At 38.7% G+C, this 17,297-nt stretch overlaps 3 protein-coding genes, 1 long non-coding RNA gene and 1 pseudogene across 4 annotated transcripts; 3 read left to right on the forward strand and 2 right to left on the reverse strand.

Annotated features, from left to right (window-relative positions):
• Window positions 1-988: 988 nt before the first annotated feature.
• On the reverse strand, window positions 989-3,801 carry LOC130685842 (probable ATP-dependent RNA helicase DHX37; annotated as a pseudogene).
• Window positions 3,802-4,246: 445 nt separating this feature from the next.
• On the forward strand, window positions 4,247-5,182 carry LOC130686175 (phosphoserine aminotransferase-like). The gene is made up of 3 exons (XM_057509467.2): window positions 4,247-4,528; window positions 4,584-4,753; window positions 4,816-5,182. The coding sequence occupies exons 1-3, from the start codon at window positions 4,247-4,249 to the stop codon at window positions 5,180-5,182; spliced, it is 819 nt and encodes a 272-aa protein (XP_057365450.2).
• Window positions 5,183-5,493: 311 nt separating this feature from the next.
• On the forward strand, window positions 5,494-7,317 carry LOC130686100 (tRNA (guanine-N(7)-)-methyltransferase non-catalytic subunit WDR4-like). The gene is made up of 8 exons (XM_057509394.2): window positions 5,494-5,629; window positions 5,696-5,830; window positions 5,888-6,096; window positions 6,164-6,255; window positions 6,340-6,507; window positions 6,569-6,726; window positions 6,784-7,031; window positions 7,089-7,317. Exons 1-8 carry the CDS (start codon window positions 5,556-5,558, stop codon window positions 7,241-7,243), a joined length of 1,239 nt encoding a protein of 412 aa, XP_057365377.1. The 5' UTR covers window positions 5,494-5,555; the 3' UTR covers window positions 7,244-7,317.
• A 2-nt stretch (window positions 7,318-7,319) lies between these two features.
• Window positions 7,320-16,227, reverse strand: LOC130686101 (uncharacterized). The gene is made up of 24 exons (XM_057509395.2): window positions 15,983-16,227; window positions 14,742-14,988; window positions 14,593-14,666; window positions 14,354-14,532; window positions 14,105-14,286; window positions 13,911-14,036; window positions 13,737-13,840; window positions 13,554-13,674; window positions 13,186-13,482; window positions 13,018-13,124; window positions 12,816-12,957; window positions 12,435-12,750; window positions 12,223-12,368; window positions 11,998-12,156; window positions 11,817-11,942; window positions 11,489-11,755; window positions 11,250-11,416; window positions 9,803-10,042; window positions 9,588-9,729; window positions 9,511-9,521; window positions 8,341-8,537; window positions 8,112-8,277; window positions 7,685-8,049; window positions 7,320-7,620 (listed from the first exon to the last, which is right to left on the reverse strand). Exons 1-24 carry the CDS (start codon window positions 16,099-16,101, stop codon window positions 7,508-7,510), a joined length of 4,113 nt encoding a protein of 1,370 aa, XP_057365378.1. The 5' UTR covers window positions 16,102-16,227; the 3' UTR covers window positions 7,320-7,507.
• LOC130686103 (uncharacterized) lies at window positions 10,037-11,163 on the forward strand. Its single transcript, XR_008999812.2, has 3 exons — window positions 10,037-10,637; window positions 10,713-10,899; window positions 10,965-11,163. It is a non-coding gene; the product is annotated as an uncharacterized LOC130686103 (long non-coding RNA).
• Window positions 16,228-17,297: the final 1,070 nt, after the last annotated feature.

Genomic DNA, 17,297 nt, shown 5'->3' on the forward strand with positions numbered 1-17,297 from the left:
GACCGGTTGTAATTCCCGAAAAATACCATATGACCTCGCGGCCACAGCAGATCACGATCGGGACAGAGTCTTTTGGGCGAGTTACAAAAAGGACTCCAGGGTTTCCGACTTTTGGTTGCAGGTTTCCGACACTTGGACATCTGGTACCCGACGAAAGGACATCTGTTCACCGACGTTTGGACTAGTGGTCCCCGACATTTGGGCGCAACAATATATTGTTGCTGAACCCAACGAGCGCTACACTTTCCGACAAGAGGACTCCCGTGCCATCGACATTAGGACTTTTTTTTTTATTGATGATTAGTATTGTATACGTCAAACGGACTCCCGATCTAGCGACAAATGGACTCTCCATACAGTTACACGTTGATTGTTTTATTTCTATTACCTTATATTTTATACATACTTTTGCCAAGTAGGTAGGATATTTAATTAATGTTATTATTATAGAGATGTTTTTCTATGCTGTATCTGTTTATAAATTGTACTATTTGTATTACAGAAAAAAGTATTAATAAAACTATTAGTTTAGCCCCATTTGCAATTGTATTGTTTACTTTTTGGACATGGCGTTTGACCGAAACCAAGGTGTTATTTACGAATTAGTGCAAAATTACGTGAAATCGAAAGCATGTCTCGCGCACCTGAAGTCCTATGTAGAACAAGACAGTGTTGTAATGAGAGCTGCAACTGGACACGATTGGGGAAAGTTAAAAGCTAATGCCACATATGGCATTATTGCATCTCCTGATAATCCACAGAGGATAAATGCTGTAAGTTTCAGGTATTGTTTTTATTCATATTGAATTGTAATCGTAAGCCATGTCACAAACCCAGAATAATCAATTGATCGTTCATTATTGTATATTTAACTATTGTAACAAAGAATTACATTGTTTAGGAAAACTAACTTCGTCTATTTGTTTTGTTGTTGTTAACTTTTTTTCCAAAAAACTGTATGCCGAAGTGCCATAGAGACCGAAGAGACTTTCATTCAGACGCAAATGTATTGATTTTTCGTAATATTTATAATGAATGCAAGAAAAATCCAATCAAGGAGAAAAAAGAAAAGCGCGTCAAGGCAGAGTAGAGATTATTCTTCCCGTAGTTGATTTTAGGTGTGTTTTCAATAAAAATGAGATGATTTTCAATTGGAAACCCTGCTAACTTTTCATGCTAAGAGAGATTAAAATATTAAGTTATCGCTAAACTCAAGAACTTGGATTTCACGATAGAAGTTTACTTACGCAATGAAGAGGTCAATATATTTTACAGTCAATTACACAGGAGGCCAAAGGGTATTGATTTCTTCATGAAGTGATCCAGGTACCCAGGCTTTATAGGCCCCCAGGAGATAGAATTTATCTTTTTGCCAAGCGGCAAGAAGCGAATCTAAGCTATCGAGATTACCAATTGTCAGTTGTTGAAGTAACACTTGTGTCTTGGGCTGGAGTTTCACCCATGTCTTGACCATTGTTGATGGAGTTGACAGCAGAGCTGCCGTGTATCTACATAACAAAATTACTTATTTAGTACGGCTGGAAAATATGAACAAAACTAGAGCCAATACGTACTTTGCTAGAGGACGACAAACCTCTCCATTAAGGAAAAACTGGGCTAAAAACTTGAACCGGTCGATACCAGCTGGATATTCAAGCTCCATTACAGGCAGAGGCCAACCACTTCTCCCAAATGTAACATTCATGTGACACATTACACGGCCCTGGTCTGAATCATAACCAGGGGCAGGAAGCTCCAAGGGGGCAGAGAAGGTGCACTGTGTAGGACTGAATATAGGCAGCCATTCGGGTTTGATGGCCGTAATACCACGCAAATAGATTTTGTTGGCATGTTCATAAATGTCCTGATAAATGATCCATTCAGGGTGCGAATAGCGCAAGATACTCGATGGGTTCAAGAAGACAGGATCTTCCATTTCTGGGCAGCGATAAGCGTATTTGTACTTTCTACAGTCTTCGGTTTCCTTGATTTCATTTGGAGGTATTCGCTTAGCCACGTGATCGGGAAGTCCAGCCATCAGAATCTGACGCAAAAGTTTGGCTTGCAATTCAGTAGGGGGGCGCCATGCGAGGGTCAACCACAATCGATGCAGTGCCCGATGGTAAATTCAAGTTCGTTTCGTTTGTCAGCTAGACCCGCAGTTTTCGGACTTCACGAAGAGCTTTGCTACGTATCCCGTTCGTGGAACAAAACGCTTCAATATCACCCGAGTACTCGGCGGCGCCAACAGCACGCAGGAGTACCATGGGGTCTCCTAAAAGTAGGGACTGTCCCGTTCCAGCCCAGGATAGACGTTGACCAAGCCACCTTCTGTGAGTATCGCCTGCTACAGAATCGGCTGGCTGATCCAGCACAAGTTCTTGTACTAATAGGGCAGCCACCAGAGTAATGCTCAGCTGACGTAGGTCATTTTGTTGGCTTAATAATAACATCTTTGCAAAGCGCGGTGCTAATGGATAAGCTGCCATGGCTCTGCCAAGTGGAGTGATTTTTGACATCCATTCTTGGCTTTCTGTAAATGCTAAAATGAATTTTCAATATTTTAAAATGTAATTGAAAAACAGTACGAATCTTACGTTTGAGTCCTACGCTGCGTGGCGGCGGTTCCAGTGCATTTAGCAATAATAGCCGACGCTCAGCTGCATATAACTGCTAAATATCAGGTGGCGTCGGAAACAGAAAGTGGATCACTTTTTCAATGTCCATTGACTTCATTTGTAGAACTAAATCGTCAATCGGTCTGGAATAAAACTTTGTTATACTTCCCTTGACAGTAGCCAAATCTATGATAATAATACCTTCGCGCGATATCTGGCAAGGAAAATTTTTCAAACTCGTCATTAAAGACGTCAAAAGAATAGAGTCGGTAACAATGTCCCGGGCCGGTACGACCAGCTCGACCAGCACGTTGATTAATATCCCCTTCGCTAAAAAAAAAAAAAAAAAGGAATTACAAACTCTTAGACAATTAATACTACCAGACGGTTTTTAAGTATGTACTGTATAACATGCTATTAATAGAAATATTATATATTCATTAATTTCATAACATTATTTGAAAGATTGCTGTTAGCATTACCTTTCCCTGGATATGCACATTGGGACCTCGAGACAAGTGGGGCTGTTGGCTTTGAGTCAACAATGGAATCATGAGTTTGTGCTGCGAGTGACAAAAGGTTATGTACATTAATTATTTAATATGCTTAACAGGAATTCTTCCTTGGTCTTACCTTATCCTCCATTTCCACATTTCTTAATAACAGAGACTAAGTGTTGATGTATACTCTACAATGTCTTGGATGACGTATGGCAGCAACATTATAAGGAATGGTTTCAATTGCTACATCATACCTTAGTGCCTTGAATAACTAAAAGATTAGTAAATTTAAGTAAATAAAAACTTGATAGATTTACCTCTGGCATCAGCACATAAACTCTTATAATTTTATTCATCCTTTTTTCTGTAATACAAATAGTAAAATTAATAAACCGATACATCATAGGAAAACACATCTATAGTAACGAAATTAATTAAATATCCTACCTACTTGGCAAAAGTATGTATAAAATATAAGGTAATAGAAATAAAACAATTAACGTGTACCTGTATTGAGAGTCCATTTGTCGCTAGATCGGGAGTCCGTTTGACGTATACAATACTTATCATCAATAAAAAAAAAGTCCTAATGTCGATGGCACGGGAGTCATCTTGTCGGAAAGTGTAGCGCTCGTTGGTTTCAGCAACAATTTACTGTTGCGCCCAAACGTCGGGGACCAGTAGTCCAAACGTCGGTGGACAGATGTCCTAACGTCGGGTTCCAGAGTCCAAGTGTCGGAAACCTGCAACCAAAAGTCGGAAACCCTGGAGTCCTTTTTGTAACTCGCCCAAAAGAGTAGTTTACTAACACAATGATGTTTCTGTTTTCTGAACAAACTTTTACACTTACAGGTTGTGGCAAAAGTACAGGAAGAACTTGTAAACTATCAGGAAACAGGGATCAGTGTAATGGAGATGAGTCATAGATCCCCTGAATTTATGCAAATTGTCACTGATGCCCAGAAAGAGATTCAACAACTTTTGTAATCTTCTACCCTCAAAAACAAATGAAAATACCCTTTATTCATCTGAAACTTCTTTCTGACTAGACACATCCCTACCAATTACTCAATATTATTCATGGTGGGAGGGGGAACAGGACAATTTGCTGCTGTTCCCCTAAATCTCATGCATTCTGGTGGCAAAGCCGTTTACTTGAATACAGGCATTTGGTCCTCAAAAGCTGCCAAAGAAGCCTCCAAGTATGGTCACATAGTTGAAATCAAACCCAGTCTCCAAGCATCATCAGAAATTAAATGGGATCTGGATCCAGATGTGTCATACTTCTACTATTGCTCTAATGAAACTGTACAAGGGGTAGAATTGCCTTGTATTCCTGATACACATGGAATCCCCTTAGTAGCTGATATGTCATCCAACATCCTTACCAAAGATTTTGACATAACCAAGGTGTGTGACATTACTGAAGCAAAAGGAGCCTCACTTTATTGTATTTTGTTTTCAGTTTTCCCTCGTATTTGCCGGGGCTCAGAAAAATATCGGTCCAGCTGGTGTGACTTTAGTGATTGTCCGTAGTGATCTCTTGGGAAAACCCTCACCTTTCTGCCCAACAATACTCAATTACACTGTGATGGCTCAAGAAAACTCACTGCACAACACACCCCCATGTTTCAGGTATTCATACAATTTTTGCTTAGGAACTTCACAGTTTTCATTCATTAACATTCTATGTACAGTCTTTATGTTATGGCATTGGTTTTCAAATGGATCACGCAACAAGGAGGTGTAAAAGTTATGGAGCAACGCTCAGCTTTAAAAAGTCAAATGATATACGAAGTTGTTGACAATTCAAATGGCTTCTATAGCTGCCCAGTTCCAGCTTCTGTTCGCAGTCGGGTCACCATTCCATTCCGTATTCAACAGGGCAACGAAGAGCTTGAAAAAGAATTTGTCGATCAAGCCAAAAAACTAAATATGATTCAACTTAAGGGCCATCGATCTGTCGGTGGGATACGGGCGTCGCTATATAATGCCGTGACTGTTGAAGAAGTCTCTATGTTAGTTGATTTCATGAAAGATTTTATGAAATCAAAATTGCAATAGTTCCAAATAGTACGAGTCTCCCAAAGCGCTTGTCGTTTTAATACTCAAAGATTTTCGGTTTTACGGGTACTATAGAACTTTTTATTGTAAGCTCTTTAGTCTAAGGTGATATCAAAATACCTTAATACATTCCACTTTTTTCAAATGTATTTCCCGTTAGCGATTCTCTTTCTATAGAAAATTACTTATTGCAGTAAGTAAAAACTTAAAAGAAAATAAAGATTGCGAAACCCTTCACTTTTTTGAAGCAAGTTTAGAAACATTCAAATAGGCCCCTGGCGTTGGCGCCATCATCCATTGGTACAACGGTACACACGCTGGTTCGTGTTGTCGTCTACACCGTGTCAGACGTTTATAGCCGCACCATTGAACGATGGCTCCCTTCGTAGCACGTGGAAATCACATTGCAATTGGATCGGAAGATTCCGTGTTGTATATAGACACAACGTAAAGTTTAGCATTGAATCTAATAAATAAATTAAATGTAACATTTTTAACTTCTCGGGTTTACAGGACTGGCATTTTCAAAAATGCTTCCATACCCCCTTTATCGGAAAGCGATGCAAAGAACCCTAAACCAAAGCCACAATTGGAAAACGTTAAGCCAAAGCAACAAACGGAAAACGCTGAGTCCGAGACAATTTCACAGTTCGTAAATGGATACTTCTGCTTTTTATTGTTTTGTCAATAACATTTTTTGCCAAGGAAAACTAATTCAGAAGACTATTCTCATCTAAACTTGGGTACTTGCCTAGCTTTATCATCGTGTTCCTCATTGTTGGCTGTGTGCACTTCAGATAAGAATCTGACTGTCTGGAATTTATCCATGATGGAGGTTGTGAAACAGTGGAAGACAGCCCGAAAAGTTTCTTCCATAAAATTCAACAGTGGCAGCACTCAACTGTTTGTCGCTGGTATAGTTATTTTTGTTGTAAATGTTAATTGGTCAACAATCAGTCCTTTAATTCACTATACACACAGACAAAGCTGGAGATTGCTTCTGTTATTCTCTGAGCACGCCAGCTGACCAAGGCAAACTTATTCTAGGACATCTATCTATGCTGCTGGATGTGGTAAGAGTATTCAGCTCTGGTGTTTTCCCTTTCTATTGGCAGTATTGAGTTCTGTTTATGAATAATTTCTTAATTTAAATTTAGGTGGTTTCTGATGACAGCAAATTCATTATTACTAGTGAAAGAGACGAAAAAATCAGAGTTTCTTGTCTGCCCAATGCATACAACATTCATTGCTATTGCTTAGGGCATACTGAGTTTGTCACATCATTGGCTTTTGTCAGACAAAACTTGTTACTCTCAGGCTCTGGTGTAGGTATTTACTCTCATCAATGCCTTTTGTGCATATACTAATTTTGAAAATTGGTGATAGGATGGAACATTAAAAGTGTGGGATTATTTAAATGGCAAGCTCTTGCACACTGAGAATTTAAAGGAGCCTTCAGATGAAGAAATGGACAAAGCAGTCAGATCTGTAGTAGTGCATAAAGTCTCAGAATCCATGTGTATTGCAGCTGTATTGCTTGATAGGTATTGCATGTCACTGTTTATGTTGGAAATGTTACTAATGGGTTTGAAATTCCACAGAGTAAAGACCATATTCTTATTCAAAATTACCGGCGAAGAGCCTACATTTCAGCGGCAAACGATACATTTCCTAACCCAGCCTTTAGAAACTGCATTTACCGAAGAGGGAAGCCTTTACGTTTTAACAGACAGCGCTACGAACCCTATTGAATTTCTAGGGAAAGACGAATCGTTTCAATACACCCTTGGAGAATCTGCAGTAATCGGAACTTTGTTAGCCAATGCCAACTACCTCAAAATCATTCAGGGTAAGTGTTGAATAAATTCTTTCACCTTTATCCTTTTAGATAACATTTTAATTTTAGATGCCGTACGTTCCTGCAATGGGGATTTGAAACCTCTATTTAAGCGCTGGTTTGATAACGTCCAAGTTTATCGTGAGAAAAAGCTGGAACAATTGAAGACTCAGCCTTCGAATCTAGACGTCACATCTAGCCCTAAAAGGTTACGAGTCGAATAAGTTTTTGTCATCGGTCTTTCTATTAACTTGTAAATTCAAATTATTCTTTGAATGTTACACACAAAAAATTTTGACGTATGGCTTTTTCTTTTTTTATTATTTCACCAACCAACAGAGAAGATGATCATTAGGGGAACTTTTCATTTTACATTGTGGGACGTAGCCATAGGTTAACGATCTCTTCTTATTTACTCTACTACAAAATTGCTCTGATGGATGACGAGCGATGTGTTTTTTCGACTCGTTTTTCTAAGAATTCCTGCCCTAATTTTTGGTTTCTAGAGCAGAGGCACCGGAGATGATTTCAATCAACTCACGAGTGATGACGGCTTGACGAGTGCGGTTGAATGTCATTGTAAGTTTGTCAATCATTTCACCTTTTTGTAGGAAAAATGACGTTAGCTAATGCAAGACGAAGCAATTTCTAAACTGTTCAGTTACCGGCGTTTTTGCTTGCGTTGTCCATGGCAGTCATGCGAGAAGATTGTTCAGAAGTGGCGTTCTCCTTCATGCTGAAGAACAGAAGAGACGCCAACGAAAACTCGGTGTAGGACTGAATGACATCGCTGTCCAAGGAATCGTATATTGGCAGCTTGGAAGCATTCGCTACAGCGGTCTGACTGTACAATGGCATTTCGGTGGTACGGAAAGATACAACCGTCCGGAAAGTGTTGAACAGGATCTTTCCTTTGCTGAATTCCAGACCAGAGTTGATGATGCTTTGGGCAATAAGAGCAGCATCACCAAAGACGGCTGGTTTACGGCCTACCTCAGTAACTACCATGGCGATGTTCTTTGCGTACAGCCTGGTCAGACACATTTTAGTTATATTTTTCCCAAATGCTTCTTAAGAAAATTTTGTCCTGACCTCTGTAAGATGTTTCGAACTTTGTCACCAATAATGACTACTTTGGTGTTAGGGTTGGCGGCAATATCGGCTTTAACAATACGGCCGATTGACGAGTGAACTGCACCGCACAGACCACGATCCGACGAAACAGCAATGATGAGTTGTCCCTTTTCGCCCTCTTCGTCTATAGTGAAAGTAAAAGCAAAATTAGGTTTTGCTTACACAATATTCATAATTCAACACATACCTTTAACCTCTGCCTTCTTGTAAAACTCCTGTGCACCCACTCCATAAGGACGAGCAAGTTTCAATTCCCTTTCAGCTTTGGTGTACTTGGCAGCAGAGACCATTTTCATGGACTGGGTGATCTTCTGAATGTTCTTGACAGACTTCAGACGGATGGAAATCATCTTGAGTGTGGCCATCCCACGCACTTGTTGGGCACTAAAAATGAAAAGCGAAATAGTGGTTAAGAAGTTGTATACAATAGTTTGTAATGGCTCCAGCATGTCTTTTTGCTAAACCCAAGCATAGCAGAAATTTAAAGCAAGGAAGATACATGCCTTTACATTCAAAGACACTACATAATAGAAAATAACTCAATGTTTTTTGTAAACGAAGAATTTTAAGGCTATTTGTATTGATCTACATGCCGGCTGAATAGTGTTAAGGATTGAAACAATATACAAAAATTGCCGATTCCATCACCGGAAACAGTAAAATTATTATGTAAAATTTCGTAAAATTATTTCAATGAATTTCAACTAACCATTGTGGAATAATTGCTGCTGATCGGCTGAACATTTTTTCGGCTGATTTTCTTAACTCGCAATATGGTGGACGAAAAAGACCTGATCACAGTCTTTCTCTGGTAAAGAAAGGCCAGCTAACTACTTCATTTCTAGGAAAATATTAAAAGGGTTGTTCTCAGCGCTCCAAGCGGTGTATTTACGTAAAATGTTTTAGAGTTCCCTAAGTATTCATTTTAAACAGCTTCTAAAAAGTGATATTATGTTTCATCTGCAGAATTTGTTTGTGGCAAAATTACAAATTTCTTTTTGAAATTTTAACATGTTTTTAGTTTAACAACTATCAAAGACTGATGAATGTTTGTAGAAGATAAGCGATGGCCCTACAGAGTGCTCACCGAAATAAACGCAGACGAAAGGAATCCTTTTGGCCTTTTCATCGAAATCAAAGCCTGATTTTTACAGCATCAATGCCAATTCGCTATAAACTCCATTATACGGATTAAAATTTAAATAAGTTTTATTTCAACTCAAATAACAAAATACAATTTACGGTCTTAACAGAAATCGTACATGGTGGATTTCATTCGTTTTTTAAATAAAACAAAATATAATTCAATGATGAGAGATCAGAGCAGTTGGCAACCGACTGTGTAGAACACCGTTACCGAAGAAGTTCCTAAAATTCCATCGAACAACGGTTTGAGAAATGATGGGAGCTAAAAGTTTTCAAGTGTTAAATTACCTCGTCATCGCTGCTGCTTGCCGATGAGTCATCACTCATATTGAGATGAAATTCGTGGTCTTCATTGGCCTCAACTGATAGGACATCATTTGCCGAAAGAGTGACTTCTTGGTTAAGCGTGGTGTAGTGGCAAATCACCTCTCTGATATTTGCAAATTAGAGTTAGACCCCACATCTACACACACACAAACATACGATTGATGTAATCTTTAAACCTATTGGCGTAACGATATCTTCTCCAAAGAAGAAACAGGCCCGAAAGTGTAAATCCTACGAAGATGGTGATTGCTAGTAGAGTTGGCGCCGAAGAGAGGTGATCGCGATGATCCACAGCAATGGTCGAATAATGAGCCAGGTTCCACACAGAGGAGGAGTTTGTTTCATTGTTATTATGAATGATAGAAGACGTTGAAATGAGCATTGGTTTGCTATTACCCCGTCGTTCGGTAGGTTTCCTAATGATTGTTAAATTGAAATTTGTTAGGCGATCAAGTCCCCCTTTAGATATTGGCAAATGTATGCAGACGACTGTAAGATACAGTATCCATTGGCTAGTAATTGTTGTGATCCACCATGTTTTGTGATATTTGGTTTCAATAGGAACTGGTTAGATACAGTTCAGGCAAAGACATGAAAATAACCTAAATGTTTACTTCACTTTCATATTTCCTACTTGGATTATAAAATTGGACGCCACCTGGCGGGCTGATACAGAGGACATTGAAAAAAAGATAAATTTACCCGTTTGTGGAATTGTTTTTTTCAGGTTCAATCAGCTTGACCGCCGACGTGGATGTATCTAAACAATTCAATGAGGCAAACAAATACAAAGAAGCAACAACTTGCATGACAAGAACAGATTTCGCCATCTTGGAACTCATAATCAATGCTCTTTTCAGAAATGGTTGAGCAAGCTGCGCGCGACGTTGATTCTTAGAAACGTTACTTTCTAATCGATACACCTGTGTACTTGGATCTACTTTCCCGGCAACGATCCTGCATCGATTGGACTAGTTATGAGATTTTTTGCTAGTCAAACGAATGGGAAAGGTATGTATTAACTTTTTTCATGTAGTCATGTAAGCACGGTTTGTTTTATCGATTTTTTTTTTATGCGTTTCCAAGATTAAATGAATGGCAGAAAACTTAATAATCAGTGATGATTTTATATGCATCACGTCAAACAACAGTTATCATGACAGCCATTCCCAAAGGTTTTGGTAATCCACTCCACAGTTGGTCAAGCAGTGCAAGTGGCTTATAAATTTGTGGCAATATAAAGTTACATGACAATAAGAAGTGACACTTGTAGGTAAACGTCCAACAATTATATTTTTAAAAAGATGTTCAGTGAGAAATGATATGCAATTACGACAGTTCAACTATCACGTATTAAGTTGGGAGGCGAATCCATGGCAAAATTCAGTCATCCATCGATGAACAACATTTTCCTACGTAAAGATCAATCGAGCTTTATAAAAATAGCGATCGGGACTTCAAAATTCGTCTTAAATCACAGGTGAATTAGCCTAAGTCTCAAGAATATGTTTTCACTCGTAAATATAAATAAATACAACGATCATTTTCATTCACAGTCGACAATCCCTATCAATGTTTTTTTTAATAGCCACGTCTTCCTTCATAACTCCCACAACTGCTGACTTTTCTCGATGAGTTAATTGTGGCTCAAGCTCTTCGGCTGTGACTGCCTTGTCATCAAGATTTGGCGGACGCTCCAAATCGAATGGCAATGGACCGATTATGGAAAGAATAACAGGGAAGAATATTAATCCGTGGAATAGTCCATACGCGACAACAAGAACGAATATCTGAAAAGAATGTTATAGTTAGTTTAAGACTGGCAATACGTAAAACGGATAACAGTAAAACTCTTGGTAAACCTTAAAAAACGTGATGAAAACGTGAGAATCAGAATTGGCGAGGAAAATGAAGGCCAAAAACGTGCTGAAACCTCCGTGAAAGACCGCCGGCCCAATAGAGGAAATGGTTGCTGCAGCACGTTCATTTCTGGTACCTGTTTTTGTCATGAACGTATGTGCGACATGTGCAGCGTAATCAACGCACAGCCCGATGGCCAACACCAAGTTTATGCAGGACACGGTATCAATCGTGAGTCCCCAAAAATGCATCGATCCATTCACGCATATCTAAAACATAACAAAGGTAATCATTTATACTTATCGAATTTTAGCAAACAAATAATATTACCAAAGTTAAGACGACGCAGAGAAGTACCAGGACACATGCAAACAAATTTGCGATGAGAATAAAAGTTGTGATAAAGACGCAGACCATGGCGATGGCCAAGTTTCGATAGAGTTCTTCCATAATGACCTGAAAGAAGGAAATAAAAATGATACAATCGAATTGTTGGGATGACAACAATTACTTCATCTGTTTCCCAGGAAGAAAATATGCGAGCTGAGGCAAAAACTTGGCTTCCAAATTGCTGCGAAAAATCTACGGCAATGTCTTTTATCCGCCTCATTGCAGGAATGTGTTCTTCTCGCCCAGAAAACGGACGAAAGACGAAATCAATATTGGTAATCTGTTTTTTAAAACAAAACCAATTACATAATCATTAGTACTAGAAAATGAATATCAGGAATCATACCGATATCGGTGGTGCGATGGCTGATCTGCACTGTAAAGGATCTTGAAATTTGAAATTTCTCCGAAACTTTGCGCCTTTCTGGGTAAACAAATAGTTCTTCAAGTAAGTTGAAAATTGTTCGTCTGTCATACTCTGATTCATCCAATCTGTTAGGTGAAAGTATAAGAATTAATTCGTCCTTGGAACCCTGTTTGGCGATCTATTTAGCTTACCAATAGCGTGACGCTTTGCTGTAAACTCCTTGAATCCACCGAACCAGTCGTCCACTTGGCTCACGATGCCTGTTTCGTTTCTTACAATATCAAGTAATGCATCTAGGCGGTCCAAATTGCTGGACAAGTTCGTCGTTTGAATATAAATCGACGCCATTTGACCGTTGTCTGGGTAATGGTTTTCAAGAACTGAAAAGTATTGAGATAGATATGTTGAAGTAGGAATGAACCAAAGAGGATTGAACTCTTGTCTCATTAAGACAGAGCCCCAGGTATTGATACCCAATAGAAAAGTGGCAAGGACCAAGACGAAAACCTGTGGTTGGTGAAAGGGACAATAGTAGGTGATCTTTGCATTTATGCCAATAATTTCGGAAATACCTTGGCTGGCCACTTGAACAGGTATTTGGCTAAAACGCGATTGAAAAACAATTGAAGAGGTTCTATTCTCGACAGGCTACTGGGTTTCCAGTTTCGATGGATGAAACAGGGAATGATACCATCACGATGACTTTCGATTCGTCTGCGTAAAGTAGAACAGGTTATTGGTTTATCGTTAATGCTTATCAATAGATAAAATTACTTTTGATCCAATGTCAACCAGGCAACAAAGAAAGATGCCTGAAAAATGTACGTCGCTAAAATTCCGACAGCAGAATATATGCAAAACGATCTCAGGGACGGTAAAACCTGTAATTAGATTTTCGTGGTTAATTACAGTCCAGTCTAGCATTACATGTTTAATAATTACAGTTGTAGCTCCAACAGCGAAGGCGGCGAAGTCAGTGATTGATGTAATAGTGATACTAACTCCTGCGTGTTTCATGGTTATGCCAATGCGAACTGGTAATGACCTTTTCATTTCTTCCTTGTTCAAGTTGGTCCAGCATTGGACGATAACGAACATGTCGTCTATTCCAATACCCAGCAACAAAAATGGTAGGATGGAATGTACTGGCCCGTAAAATACCCCGAAGGCAGAACAGAGGCCATAACTCACTACGATGGCCATAGCAACAGAAGCTATTCCAGTTAAAGACAAAAATGCCTAGATGAATAAGGTGAATTAAAACAAAAGCAATTGGCCAAGGCCAACACAATAGGCAATTTGTCTTCTACCCTTTGTTCAACCAAGTTAAATTTCCCGAGCATCAGCTGGACGTAAATGAAGACCACACAAATGCCGGCGGCCAAGAGTCGAACATCTCCGAGGATCGTAGCAGAACTAATATCGCCAAAACTAACGAATTATAAGCAAATATTATTCAATTACCTAAAACAGTTCAAATTTTAATATTATACCTTCTGGCAGCCATATAATACAGCTTTGTATTGTTGGGTGTGCTCGTGAAATTGTGAAGCAAATTGACGAAGGCTTTTTCCCATTCAAGATTAATTGGATCCACCTAAAAATAAAAGAAACGCTTTTTTTTTTCATTTGAAAAAGTAAATAAAGTGCACAATAAATTCACTCACCACTTCACCCGTTCCAGCGTCATTGTCAGTGACGTCATTGGTGATTAAAGAATAATTGACGCGAGAGAACAATTGAACGAGCAGCGATCCAGCCGAAACGATGTGGCCGGTTTCATTGAAACGAGGCTAAGGTCGATAGACCACAATTGAAATAAAAGCTAACCAACATAAAACTGATGGGAGGAAAATCGTACTTGACCAAGAAGACTACTGTACTGGACCCTGGTGAGATTACTCTTCTGAACAGTGTTGATCGTATTGATGATATCCTCTCTAGAAAGTTTACTGATGACTTCCTTTTTGTAATTCCAAATGTCTAGAATACTATTCTCTAAACAAGCTTCTTCCAGTCCTTCCACGATATCACAAAATATGCCTGAAATGGGAAAGTACGTAATAGTCGTGAACCCCCAAAAACGGAATGATTAAATGCCAAATTTTACCCGTTGGAAGGTCGATAGCTGGTTCAAAATCTGGATCGAGGGGAGACGATTGAATGTCTTCGAAGTTGGTGTCGAACCCGTCAAAATCGAAATGTTCAAAATCGAAAATGTCGCTTTCATTGATATTTAATTGCCGTTTCTTTCGTCGTTTGGCCTGCTGTTCTGTTACCACTGGTACCCTTAAAAAAACAATTGGATTAAATCATTTATGCATTCGAAATGCTTCTGAAATATTTTACTTGAAGCAAACGTCCCTCCATTGATATCCGCTCGCAGATGAAACGGCTGTTATGTTATCATGAAGTTCCAGCATCTAACAGTTGGCACAAAACCATATGAATAAATATGAACTTAAAAATCGAGATGGATGCACAAATATGATGATTACCCAAAGAAGGATTTCTGGCCTCAAAACATTATCGTCGACTACGACCCAAGACTGGAGGCGAAGGTCGTTGGGAAAATTCTCTTGGAGCCATTCGCTATTTTGTACGAAACCGGAATCTTGTGGAATCCAAAGCTTTGTTGGTCTATTTTCTGCAGTAAAATTCAACAATCCTATGGTGCAGGTAGCAGCTATCACAACACTGGCAACAATATACGTCCACGGATTTTTGGCTACAGTGATTCCCCATCTACAAGGATGAAAATTGTTGGTTAATTAATGAACTTGTAAGAATATTTGAGTGATTTTTTTAAATCAATAACTTGAGAAAACTGAAGATAAAGGCTTTTCTCTTGCCATTGGGTCATCGGCCTGTACTATACATTTGCGCTGCTACTAGGGTGGTCATTGCATAAGTCTGATTGTAAAAATACGCAAGTCCATCATCCCGATAAAGCTTAATGTAAACACGTTTGAGATAAACATTACATGCAAAGACTGCTGACCCACTCGTTACACAAATCTGTAATCAAATATAGGAATTTCACGTTTCAATGAACCCAAAATACTAGTTACATAACGTTTTGTGTTAATGTTTTTTTAGTGGGCCAACCACTAAGATGTTCTGTTCATTTTAAGGTGTAATTCTAAGTTTGATTAAATGTAATTCTTCATTCGTGGTCATTTCACGTAACAATCTGTATTCGAACTAATAAAAAAAGAATCGCTGATGTGCTATCGGAGAATTCGAACTTTTGCCTAGACAGGCACGTGAGCAAGAAGGTGTTAGCAAGTATGACTCCAAGGGTCAAATAATGATAATATAATTACTTGATGTCACAGGGTCCTTTGATACACGTGTTATAATAATCAAAATCACGCAAAGACTAATCACGTTTTCCAAATGAACCATAAGCTATACGTAAGGACTTTAAGCGTAATCCATAATGCTTTTTTGATCTCTACGTAGCGTGAAACCAATCAAACGGATTAGCCAGCAGGGGTGAAATTAGTTGTGTAACAAAAACGTTCTAACAACCATTCCGGTTTGGTATTTGGCGCACTGTTTGCAGACGACGTAAAGACTAGCCTTGAAATAGTAAAAGTTAGTGATGTGCGAATAATAGTTTTTCCTAAAGTCGATTGCACGCATGAGATGACGTTTCTACTTGAACGACCACAGATTATTCAAGGCCAAAAAATGTTCAAGGAAAAACCAAATGAAGTAAGAATGAATCACTGGCCTCAAGAAAAAATTTTCGAAGTTCGCCATGAAGATGAAAGATGCTCGATTCACGCAGGACTTTGTTGATGTAGAAGTGCTTTGTTTATGGCTTTCATATTCGAGATCGATTTCACCCATGATGAATGCACGAAGTAGAACACTGAATCACTTTTCCAATTCGCCTACTGATTGCGTGAGTCCCGTTGTAAGACACCGAAAACACTTTCTCCAGTCCGGACTTTTTTTAAATAACCCGTCCAGTTCGAAATCTCTCATCAGACTACATCGTCAAAAGTAACAAACACACACTACTTTAACAAAAACAATTCAGCTCGCTACATAGATGCCTTAGGGAAAAAAACAACACACCGTATGTGAACACATTAAATGGCGCCATCTACGAAAGGATTGACAAAGCTCTGAAATTTGAGTTACATAAGAAAGTTTAGGCATACTCCACTATTAGCTTTTGGATTTTTGTCAAACCAATTTTTAAAAAATCTAACTACATTGTAATTACATGACAAATCGAAATATTTTATGATATTTTTGTATCTTTCGTATGTTTTATTGATTGATATACTGGATGGCGTTTTGAATGGCAGACGATGCAAACGGCCGTATTTTAGTAGTTCTGGCTTGTCCTAACAATCGACTCTTATTAACTATTTAGATCGATTATTTGTGTTAGCGACATGTGGTTGTTTGCAATGGCCGATATAGTAACTAAGGGAAGAACTGGTAACAAATATTAAGAATATATTTGATTGTGTATGGTATTCATATTTATATGATATATTATTTGGAATGTTGTCCATACGATGTTTTGCCTACAGTAATTTAAACTCGAAATTTCTATTTGTATATAATGCGAAAAAACTAGTGACTTTTTTTATAAGAGGTCACATGTTGCCCATATTTGCCTTAGGCTACTTGACTAAAGATGAAGTCACGTGGCTAAGCCTAGTTACCAGTATTTTACCCTTAGTCACCATCTCGGACAAATGCAACAAACATGTCACCGATGCAATAATCGGTGTAACGACCTGAACGCAATTCGAGAGACCTTGTTTATGCTTTGCACGTGTAAAAGCTTAATATCAAAGGCCTTCACTACCGTAAGACATTGAAGGAGAGGAAAATTTACCAAGACGAATATTTTTAGGAATTGCGCAAAGGGGATTCATAACAAGTTCAAGGATGAAATCGACAGTGTTAGCTAGGTCCTCGATGTAAGAGTTAACATTCCGCGGTTGTAGCTCCTAATTAGGTACACTTAATCATGAATGCAGAACCATACTCTTGGGTATTTCTTTCACAGAGATCTACGTAAC

The sequence above is a fragment of the Daphnia carinata genome, chromosome 2 (assembly GCF_022539665.2).
Source record: "Daphnia carinata strain CSIRO-1 chromosome 2, CSIRO_AGI_Dcar_HiC_V3, whole genome shotgun sequence".
In the NCBI taxonomy this organism is placed as follows: Eukaryota; Metazoa; Arthropoda; class Branchiopoda; order Diplostraca; family Daphniidae; genus Daphnia; species Daphnia carinata.